The following is a 12021-nucleotide window of genomic DNA, read 5'->3' as shown; positions in this document are numbered from 1 at the left end:
TGTGAGGTTTTATCCAATTCACCTCCTGTTTATGCATTGTTTATGCATCTAGTGTGCTACAACCCCACGTCATTTTCCGTTCTCTTCCTGCTTGGTCATTATTTCAATTTTTATATTCTGCATTTAACTTCTTTCAAAAGTATATGTTAGTTGAGATTTTTTTTTTCCCTTTTTGTACATTTAGTTGCATCTGGCTGTATTTTTTTCAGTTTTTTTTTTCCTTATTTTGAGGTAATTTTGAATGCAGTAAAAAGCCTGTGCTCAAAACTCTAAGCTTGATATTGTTTGCTGAATTTATTTATTTTATTTTATTTTTAATTCTTAATATGTCTGTTTCTAATTCTGTTGCTTTGTTGTGGCAATGAAAATATTCTGTAGAACTGAAAAAGGACAAACCCCAGGGAATTTCTTCTTGACACACTTTTCCAAATCCTGATAATTACTAGCCTCCTAATAATTATCTTTTGGACCTTTTCGCCGTGATTTCCTATACCATATTTTTTTACTTTGCCAATGCTGATGTTGAGTCCTGCATTTTATCTTTGAAAAGAATACAAAAAATCCTTAAACCCTGGATCTTTGATTTAACCTTTTCAGTCCTGCTGACCTCTCCTGTTCTCCTGAGTTTTCAATGTAAATTGATTGGGGGAGTCTCCTTAAACATTGTGGGTGAATTTCAGTGTATCTTGCTGTCCTCAGCACATTTCTTCATGTATATAAATGATTTTCTTTCGGATTTGTTTTCGTTCTTATTCCAGAAAGCATGGAAAGCTTAAACCTTCGGTGCATTCTTTGTTTTTTTTGTAACTTAACGGATTTTTTTTTTGCTCATTCTTAATATAAAGTATCTTCCATTATTTTCTCTTGTCTCTTGTAAACTACAACTCATTGTAGCCCTTTGCCTTCCTGATCATAATTTACATGCTTTTACTGTTCCTCTGTGGTGTTTCTTAATGTCTGTCTTGCTGCATCTTGAACAATTTTGTGATTATACTTTTGTAACTATTCAGAAGGAAGCTGTTTTTGGGCTGTTACCATCCTATTGTTATCATTGCACTTTCACACTGTGCCTTTCGAATAGCAGGGGAAATTGTATAAAACCATTAAAATATGCATGTAAGATGAAGCACATAAGAGAACATGTCTTGAGGAGTATTGCTTGTATGATGAAGAAATATTTGCCTGTATTTACTAGTAGACAACATCAAAACCATTTCAGCATTTGTTTACCTTCATGTACAGAAATCAGATTGTAAGTAAAGCCTGTTGTTAAGTATTTACATACTCATTTGCGGACAGTAGCTGCTTTTAGGTTTCTAAACTGTATATACTCAATACTGTTAAAGAAAACCTGTTAATTAATGTAAAACTGTTAAAGAACTAGAATAGCAAGACCTCCCAGCAGTAAATGTTGGCTGCATTATCGTGGCCCAGATTATTCCTTCACATACTGATTACTAACACTTAAATAAGAGAAAAGTGAATTGCTACATATCCTAGAGATCACTGAGCAGGGAAAAGGCTGTATTTGCCTTGCATACAACCTTTCAGTTGTTTTTCTTATTGTATGCTGTTACTGAGCTGTTCACCTTGCATCCAAATGTAGCTTCTGTATTATAGAGAGAACTAATTGCTCAGGAAAGTCCAGAATTATTTAAGGGTCCCATTGGCATATGGAAGAACACAGTGGAGGTTTAGTACTGGGGAAGAGTCTTATATCCTGTGTTTTTAGATTTGGGTACTTCTGTGTCTAAAAGCATTTAAGCCCAGTTAGAAAAATGCAATGTGATGTTACAAGACTTTTCTATCCTTACTTTTTGCTGCAGCATATTTTATTAAATTTTATTTGGTGATTTGGAAAAGGAAAGGAATATTGTTTTAGTTTTTTAATAAATAATGTTATAGTGAAATTTCCGTGGGATCTCATGGGTGTAGGTTGGAAGGGAACCTTGAAAGATCATGTATTCCAACTCCTTTGTCTGTGGGCAGGGACATCTTTCTCTAGATCAGGCTTTTTATATTTTCCAGTTATTGCAGGATTATGAATTGTTTCCTGAAGTAACTGTTACCTTTTCTGTTCAGTCATCCACTATTTGGCCTTGTGTTTTATTTTTTTCACATAATGAAAGTAAGGAATAAATCAAAAATAGTCTAAGCTGCTTTTGACAGCCAGTGAAGTTTACATGCACATATCAATGTTAGACAAGTTCAGACAGTTACTTCAACATCAGAAACTCTTATCAACACAGAATGGTTTAATTTGGAGAAGGGTTCTGTGGGATTGCCTGGTATTAATATTAAGCTCATTATTGAGAAGCTACTAGTATTTTTCCCTATCACTGACCCTTCTGTCAGAGAAGAACATAAACATTTAGTTCCTGTGTTTCATGAACTTTTCTTGCCTGTTTTTCCCTTGGTTCATTCAGGTCGGTAAACAGTGCAAACTGCTTGCTGGGGAAGCCAAGCTCCATGCTGGCCCCAGAGGGTGACTGCTGGCAGAGTGGCCAAGAGCTCTGCTTCTCATGTAGTCGGAGGGTGTTGCAAAATAGATCAGGTTTGGTCTTTTCTCTTGGAGAACATTTCAGCGTGTTTGCCATCAGCAAAAGGCTTTTGATGGGGGCAGATCTATCTTTGCCGGTGATGCATTTGCTTTGGAAGCTGCTATTTTTGGCCTGTTAGCTCAGAGTCTTTTGTGATAGCAGAAAGCGGAAGTGAGCAGTGAAATCCCTTTAATAGCATATTTCCTGGTTCAAGTGACTTATCTGTGAGGCCTAGACAGAGGAGACGTCATTTCCTGGATTACTTCTCTTCAGTCCCAACTGCCTGTTTTACTGCATAATCTTTTGACCCAGCTTCTTAATTGTAGTTAGTTTTTCTGTTAAGTGATATAAATTAGATCTTTCAATGAAAATGTAAAGCTTTAAGGAAACAACTTCTGACAAAATGCTAGTGTGCAAGACAAGTTTTTAATAAATTACATGTTGATATGAACTTGAAATCTCTTGCATTAAAATTTTGTTTAAAAGCTTAAAATCTTGTCTCTGAAAGAATATGATAATAAGATTTGTTCACAGGGCTAAAAACCATTTCACACACTTTCTGTTACTTGTTGATGATCACCTCTCTTTGACACTAGCTGTATCTGGCTGCGTTCTAGAATTAGGACATTTCCAAAGAGGTAAAATAGTCAGTTGTGTTGTTCTCATATTTCCTTTCATTAATAACTATTTTTGAAAATTGTTACCTGAAGTCCATGAAAAAGAGGCAAAAAGAGCTAATTAAAAATTAGGTGCAAATATGCTTCTCAGTTTGTATAGCCCACGAAAAAGCCATGGAATCAGAATGACATGTGGGAAAAAAGTGACAGCTGAAATTATAATATACAGTTCAGCTTAAATTGGAACATGTATGATAGGTTTGGACCTTGTAATCCAACTTCACTAAAAATTTTGTTGGGGTAATAACTATTCTTTCCCCTGATGTTTTGCATAAAATGGAAGTTAGACACACTATATATGTGTTTCTTGTCAACCACTAAATTATCTTCACATGAAAAGTATTAAGACATCAGGTGACCTCACCTCTCTTCCCCTTCAAAATAGGAAGAAGAGAAATACGCCTTTTTGATTTTTGTTAGCACAGAGTGCTTTTACATCTCCCTTTAAGTTCTTATCCTATTGTTAGTTATCATGAGAGAATTTTCTCAGTAGAAGTGAAAGAATAATGTTGGAGTTTGGTGTAGACTGCCATATAATAGAAATTGATACTTATTGAGCTAGGTAAAATCCTAAAAGGTGTGGCCCAGCTGTTCCCAGTGGGCATTCAGCATGGTCCTTCTCTCCATGCTGCAGGGTGAGGATCTGCAGACACACTGTGCTGCAGAAGGAGATACCCTTTCTTGAAGGTGGTGTTTGCCAAGTCAAAAGTAGTATGTATTCTATTACACTATTTTGCAGGAAGTAATTTCAAATTAGTATTTTCTGTTGGATTTGTCCAGATTATTGGGCATTACCTGTCCAATTCATGTAGTGACTAATCCGTAAGTTTATTACAACTTTGTTACTTTGGTTTGGTTTTATTGTATTTTCTGTAAAAGTGTCATGTAAATTAGGAACAGATAGAAGTCATCTTCTGTCGCTCTGAAAGATGCGTATGATGTCCTGGTGCATCACTCCTTTCTCCTTAATGTGTCTTGCAGGAACTATTATGGTCAAGGCTGAAATAATTCCTATATTTACTATTATTAAAGCAACTATGTGCCTTTTTGACTGAGTTTCTGTTTGCTTATTTACACTGTCTTATGCTTTCTGGTAGGAAGTTCTAAAATTTGATGTGTAAGACTGTCATAACAATTAAGGGTACATAGAATCAAGACTAAAATTCCACCTTTTGTCTGTGCAGCAGTGGAAATATTATACGTGTTTCAGAATGTTTGAGGTTGGCAAAGACCTCTTGATATTGTCTAGTCCAACACCCTGCTCACTGAAGGATCTACCAAAGTAGGTTGCCCATGACCATGCCATGTCAGATTTTGCCTCTGTGGGCAATTTCATCCAGTACTTGACCACTCTCACAGGGAAAAAGTGTGGTGTTCAAATAGAGTTTTGTGTGTTTTACCTTATGTCCATTGTCTCTTGTCCTGTCAATGAGCAGCGCCTTTTCTTCTGTCCTTCCCAACAGACACTGATGAGCTCCCTTGTCCTAAGTCTTTGCCTCTCAGGCTGCAGAGTCACAGTTCTTTGTGCCTTAATCTTACTGGCCCTTTGCTGGATTCATCCTGCCTTTGATGGTTTGGGAGACCAGGAGTGAACACTGCATTCCAGGTGGGACTTCCTCAGTGCAGAGTAGAGAGGAATCTGTTGTTCACCAGGACCCTCAGGTGCTTCTTCGCAAAGCTGTTCTCTTGCTTGTTAGGCCACAGCCTATACCTGGTACCAGGGGTTTTTCCTCTCCAGCAGCAGGACTTGGCTTTTCCTCTCATTGACCTTTGTGAAAACCTTCTCTGTCCAAGAGAAGTGCCAGTGCAGGGATGCACTGCTGGTGTCTGTCTCCAACTGGACTTTGTGCCACTGATCAGTCTTCGGGCAGAGTCTTTCAACCAACTTTTAATCATTTGCCTAGCCCATACTCCATCAATGTGTCTGTGACACTTTGCAAGACATTTTCATTTGTTAGAAGGCAAAAATAAATAAATAAAATCTCTTTATTTTGGAAATTGTCATAACCATTAATGTGTTTTGTGGTGTAAACTGATACTGCCACGGATGAGGTGGTCTTATTTTTTTATTAGTTTATTTAGGAACAAAGTGGCATTCAAAATGTATTTAATAATCCTAGGCTTTGCTTTTGAATCTCTCCAGATATGTTATTAAAATAAATACAATATTTTCAGTAATATTTGCAATAAATTATACCTTCCCAGATATATTAATAACAAATATAAAATCAGCAGGTTGTTAGCTAATAGCCTCTGTTATTAAGAAGACTGAAAAGCTATCTAGTTCTGTTGGCTGCCTATTAATAAACATGATGTGGTCTCTGACTTAAATCTCTGTGATGCCCTGTCAAGGCTCAAAAACCTGAAAAAGCAGTCTCAGGATTTTGTCCTTAAGCAATGAATAAAGCTGCCAGTTCAAGCTGAACACTGGAGCTGCTGACAATGAATGGTGTATTCTCCTCTTAGTATCTGAAACTAACTTTTAGGTTTTTTTGTCCCTGTGTAACTGGAAAGGTCTCTGTGTTTGAAGAGTAATTTTCTAAAGTTTTTCCAGGTTGCAGAAAGGTGGAATTGAGTAAAGTCTTGTAACAGACATTTCAAATGCTATTTTTAGTTTAGTTTTTTGATGATCTCATCCCTTTCCATTTTAGGATTCTCAATTGTATTCTGCTGAGGCATTGATAATGCAGAACGGCATGTAAAGTTCTGGCTCATGTTCTGTTGAGTCACTTAGAAAAGGTATTTTAGTGCTGTGAGCCTGAATTACATGGTGAATTGTCTTCTTAAGTTTAAGTCGTGTCTTGCTTCCAAAAAAAATGTGGTTGGTTTTTGTATGCCCAGAATGAGAAGGTAGAGGGACTTTGATCAAAGCAATAATATGGATATACAAACATAAAGTCTTTGCAGGAAAAGTGTAACAGAAGTAAGAAAAATGGATTGACTGAACTCGGTATCTTAAATCAGTGTTTAATGAGTAAGATTACTTAGTGATTAAGATTAAAACTACTACTCCAGTTTAAGTCCCAGTGCCACTAATCAGTGGCAATACAGCAGTACTGTTTATAGAACTTGGAGCCAGTCAGTTTGTTGGCTCCTCTGCTGGTTTATAAACATACTTGAGAGCTTGTTTGATTTGCCTACTAGGAATGTAATGCCTGCTTGAATAATGTATAATCACTCTCAGTGCAGTTACTTTAAGTAAGTTGTTACTTGAAATTTTAGAATTCAGTTAACTTATTTTTATTTTTTTTCAGGATGGCTTGAATTCTTTGGTCCTTGATTTGGATTATCCAGCGCTGAGGAAGAACAAGAACATTGATAATTTTTTAAATAGATGTAAGTTGCAAGTGGCCCTTAAACAATGACATTGTTGTGATCTCAATCATAAGAAGTTGAGTGGTAAGAAATGCATTGCTCATGGTTATTCTACTAATTTTTGTAACTGAGCTTCAGAAGGCTTTGGAAGACCATTTATTACAGAGAGAAATTTCATTTAAGGGAGTTGTTATATTGTGAAAATATGTTGGAAAATACTAGATTTTTATTTTCCTAAATACAGTTGAAAAAATCCCTTTATGTTATTTTCTTATCTTATGTATGCGTAGCTACATAACTTGCTAAGTATATCCTAGTTATTATTCTTCAGGACTTCATTACAATGAAATCAACATTATATAGTCATATTTCATCTAACAGAGAAGTCTTCTGTGGGATTTTAAAACTAAATTGTTGTACCTTAAAATCTGTTGGTTGATTTTTGAACCTTTCCATAAATGTTTGTGATTCTCCCCAAATTAATTGGAGACACAATCTTGGAATTTATTAAGCATATGATTCTACACCAGAGTAGCTGTATTTTATGGTTTTGAAGTGTTTTCTATTATTGTATATAAGCAGAACATTTTTTCTTGTAAAAATAGCAGATTATTTTGTAATTTGCAGTGATAAACCTTCTTGGAATAACAATGCTTTGTAGTGAGTTTATTTTGAGATACATATATTTAAAAAAAAAAAAAAAACTTTTCTATTGCATATGTTGAGGTTAGGTTTCTGCAGATGCAGTCTTATTAGCAACTCCTTTTAAGTTCTTTACTGGTAAGAGCTGTATGTGTCTGCCCTCTGTTGCCCTGGGACTCCTTGGAATATCCACTCACACTCCTCACTTGAATAGTGGCTGGTGTAGTAATTTGTGGTGAGTTCTTTGTTTGGAATTCAGTGTTTTTCCATAGGTTTAGCAGAGCCCTGTAAATGGACATACAGCTTTTACAGTTGCCAGTAAAGTCTCATTTGGAGAAACCACTTAAAATACAGTAAATAAGAAAGAGCAGATTAGGACATAGAGGCATTGGGATTATTTTCAGTTTGAGTTCAAGGGAATTCAAGTGGGTGTTTATGAAAGAAAGGGTCTGTAACAGCATTTTAATTATCTTTGTTATTTGCAACTGAGCATTGTATGTGTAAAATGAGGGGAAACACCTATGAAAATTACATAAATAACATTTATCAGCAACTTCTATAAGCTGGTCATATATGCTTTTACGTTACTATTTTTGCAGTAGAACAAAATTAGAAGCCTTTCTCTGATCAGAAGACTAGTGTCTTTTGACTATTAGAAATAATAACTGTGGGAAAACAATTTAACCTCAAGAGCAGGTTGGGGTTTTGGTTGTTATTTGATTGGTTGTTTTTTGTTTGTTTGCTTGGTTTTTGCAGCCCCTGAATATTCTTGTTGGCTGTCTCCCTTTTTTCAAAGGCTGTTGCTCCTTCTCCTCCTCTAGGTTATCTATCACTGTTGTTGTAAATATTTTTAAGTATCTTATATGACCTGGAGGTGACCAGCAATGTCAGAAACATGAAAATATACTTTTGTCACAGTTTTGTTACTGCATTTTTATTGTTAAATCAGCTGACAGTATACAGTTGAAATAGCCAGATACTAGTTAAAAGAATTTTGAGATGTGTTACAAAAAATTCACAGTAGTTAATAGAGTTTTCAAAGGTGCACTTCATCCTTACATGTTGAACTTTAAAAAAGCATGCAATACCTGATTATTTTGGCCAACATATCATGTGACAGTGCATATTTCATAAGAATCATACATGTAACTTCTCTCCTGTTTCTGTGCTGTCTGGGAGAGAATAAAAATAGTGCTGCATGTCTTCTGTGATTTACACTTTGGGAAAAAATAAATTATGAAATGAGAATTTTGTAAACATTTGAGGCTGATAATATTTTGATATTGCAAAAGAAATAATCAATCCTGCCACGGTGGTTCATTTCAAAGTCTTCCGACACAGGTTATGTGGTTTGTTATATACCACACACAGCGAACTGTGCAGAATTAATGCAGACAGTCAGGTTTCATTTTTTCTTTTTATTAAAACTAGTCAGGCAAAAGAAAAGCAAAGATCAGATTCTGATTTTCATTTCACTTCACTGATACATGTGCTAGCACAAAATGAGCCACTCAGGTACAGGAAAAAACAGGTCAACCGAGTTCTTATTGACATTGCCATTTTATGCAGTTTAAAATTTCTAAGAAGACCCATAGCTTGCGTCTTCTTGGAAACTGTTCTCAGGGTAGCAGGCATCACTGGAAAAAGTGTGGCACGTGCTTGCTGAAGCCTCTTGCCACCTTGGGCTTGGAAGAAAAGTTGGGAACTCTATTGAGAATTTGTGGAACTCTTAAGTTGCTGCCTTCTTAGGGTAAGGAACAGTGAGTTCTTGTCTCTTGTAATTTTTCTCAGCATCTGAAGAACTGCCACAAATGCCCGGCTGAGAACTGCTGTCAAAAGGTTCTGACAAACTCTGATGAGCAGTCTGTGCCAGGGGCCTGGAGCCTGCACCAGGGCTTCCTGAGGCCAGCACGGAGAGGTGGCAGGGCCGCCTGGGAGTTACACTGTGCTTGCTGCACAGGGAGACAGCTAAAGCAGTCACTGCAATTCTTCTCATCCTCATCACACAAGTCTGCAGAAATTGCGAAGAACACGAAACAATCATCATGCTTTCAGTCAGTTTAATCACTTACTTCTTTCACAATAACACTTTAAGAGATTAATTTTCTTTTTCCCATCACAATCCTAGGGGTTTGCATACACCCTACTTTCAACCTACATCAAGTCATTACTATTCGGGTTACTCTTTTATTAATAGTTTTTTTAAATTTAAAAGTAAAATAGCTTGCACTTCAGCTGAGGCATTAATTTATGTTCGGCTCAACTCATAATTGCAAGCTGAAACTCAAATGTTTCAAGTATTTCAAAAAAGCAGTTTATTAGTTGTCCATACCATAGGAGTTTGGTGTGTTCTGTTTCTGTGACCACTTCACCGAAGCAGCCTCTTCGCTCATTTAATAGGAAAGAAATTGTTTGATTGCCTGCTTTTCTTTACTATTCTGATTTCTTGTCACTTTGTCTAAGGTTTCGAACATAAGTGTAGCCTGTGTTTGTAATAAGAGGTATATTAAATATTTGACATAATACAGCTATTCCTTTTCAGTCTTTTTGTTCCTTTTCTGTTGCTTTAATCAGCTGTTGAGATTTTGATTTAAATTGCTCTGTTTTTTAGAGTATTCATGGAACAGAAAAGCATAATGCAATATTTAATTCCCAAAACAATGAGAGGAATCTCATAGTCCTCTGAGACCAAAAACTAATTAGCTTATTTTAGAAAAGGAAACTGAGTTTTTCAGCATGGGCTTGCTGTAACAAATCTTTCTTGGTCTTTTCAGTCATCCAGGCAAAGACAGTAGGTTGAGTATTTTTCCAAGTCAGTATTTCTGCTGTTTAAGATTTCCCAAGTGTTAAATCATATCTTTGTGGCTTGTGCCTTTTTTGGTGGTCTCCCATTCAGATGAAACTTAGTCTGAAATAGTTAAATAGCATGTTTAAGCAATAGTTGGAAACATTTAATCATTTATAATCTTCATGAATAGAAGGACACAAAAAATGGATTTTGAATAAGTCCAAAGAGCAGCACAGAGAGGGGTACCATCAACAAGCCTTGTATCACCCAGAAGTCTTGACTCCCTAAATGGATCAGTAATTTTTCTATGCATTATTGAGCATCACTCAAGAGTTGGAAACTTGTGTTGCTAAAATGATTTGCTGATGTTAATGTAGGTTGGCAGACTTGTAGAATGTAGTGACAGTGGATGTATTTACAGTAGAAGGGACTTCTAGTAGAGATGTGGCACCTGTACACCAGTTTTTCTAGACTCCCTGAATAGACTCTCTGGAAAATTCCTTTGGCCATTTTCCTTTCCAAGCAGGCACTGCTTACTTGGAAGATGCATCTGTTAAGATTAATTCCTTGCAAAATCAACAGTTCTGGCTCCTTCCCTTGCATTGTATTATGTCATTTGAAGTTGCTGAATCCTGCAGCTCTGTGTGCTCTGGGCTTCCTGTCAGCAGCACTCATGAAATGTCAGATGCCAGCCAGAATCTATAGAACTTCCACTAAGTTAAGGAGCTAATTGCTCCTCTGGTTTTCTCTTGGCTTCTCTAAGGCACATCTTCAAAGTCACCTTAGCAGGTTGGGCTCCAGTTCCATTCTTAATGATATTGTTCTGGTAGGAGTAGGGATGGGAGAAGTATCAAATAACCAATGTTGCAAAGCAGAACATGGAAGCCACAGTGTGTAAGACAGAATGTCTTAGATGTATAAACAAGTTATATGTCAGTGTCATTAACCATATTCCCTTTTGGGTACTTGGTAGATACAAAGCAATTCAGCCCTGCCATCAGGCTTATTTTCATTACATTAGAGATGTGGTCTCTGTAAGCCAGAGAGGGCTGCCACTTTCTGTTTCCCTGTGTTCTGCTCTTTTCCATCTATGTAAGAGAATATATTTTTCATGTTCCCCTTTTTTTTCTCTGAGGGAGGAGGCATTACCCTATCTGGAGCTGTGCCATCTAGTTCCTCTTGATTCTGCAAGGTCTCCAGCAGCTTCTTCTTCACACACCTTTGACCACACACCAGATGCAGCCCTAATTACGTCAGTCTTTCTGGTGTACTTTCTGTTGGGTTTTGTTCAGCTGCGGGATTGCAGCACTTCCTGGCTGTACTTCAGTTTAACTTCTGGCTGGACTTCTGCCTAGGGCAGCAACTTTTGACTTCATGTACTCCATAGCAGCACTCATTGACTGACTGTGTCTGATCTGTGGGATAAAACTGCACTCCCTTGCAATTTTATTCATCATATATACACACACTCGCCAGAACTACTTGATACACATTTTTTTAAGATAAAATATCCTGCAGATTAACTTTTTTTTTACCTTGAAAGGTAGAAAAGTTTGGGTTTTCCCTTCCTCTGTCCAGTACCCTTTACTGTCCTAGACAGGTATTTTTTCCATTTTCAAAGGCATTTGCAACATTCAGCCACATTCTTTCTGCCAGCTGTCAGTAACTGATTGAAACACTCTGCCCTTTCAGAAAGTGAAATTTGATTTGTTTAAAAGTTCTAATGTCATTTTCAAATAGTAAATCAAAAGCTGTCTTTAAAGACTCTTTGTATCTGGTCCTTCCTGTGTTAATGAAGATAACTAAATCATAGGTGATGGTATTCTCATGTTTTAGGACTTCTACTTAAATGTCATAATATTTCTATAAGATTCCATTGCATCCTGGGACTAGGGAATCCAACTAATGCCTTCCTTTAAACATAACATTTTTCTTCTGCTGGGCTTTGTGCTGTTGCAAATTCATGAGACGTGTGCATACAGATACCAAAACTTTCAAACTCATCTGTGTGAAATCTGAAAGTTCGACCACTATAAGAAGGCTGCTTTTGGAAAGGACT

At 36.7% G+C, this 12021-nt stretch overlaps 1 protein-coding gene across 2 annotated transcripts in view; it reads left to right on the top strand.

The window, feature by feature from the left end:
* ROCK2 (Rho associated coiled-coil containing protein kinase 2) overlaps positions 1-12021 on the top strand; it is a 95691-nt gene that overhangs the window by 33287 nt on the left and 50383 nt on the right. For both annotated transcript variants that reach the window (XM_021525398.3, XM_077782430.1), the window contains exon 2: positions 6472-6553. In XM_021525398.3, the coding sequence (XP_021381073.2) occupies positions 6472-6553 (82 nt within the window). The remainder of the gene's footprint in view (positions 1-6471; positions 6554-12021) is intronic.

The sequence above is a fragment of the Lonchura striata genome, chromosome 3 (assembly GCF_046129695.1).
Source record: "Lonchura striata isolate bLonStr1 chromosome 3, bLonStr1.mat, whole genome shotgun sequence".
NCBI lineage: Eukaryota > Metazoa > Chordata > Aves > Passeriformes > Estrildidae > Lonchura > Lonchura striata.
The sequence above is the reverse complement of the archived record's forward strand: the minus strand, read 5'-3'. Positions and strand labels throughout refer to the sequence as shown.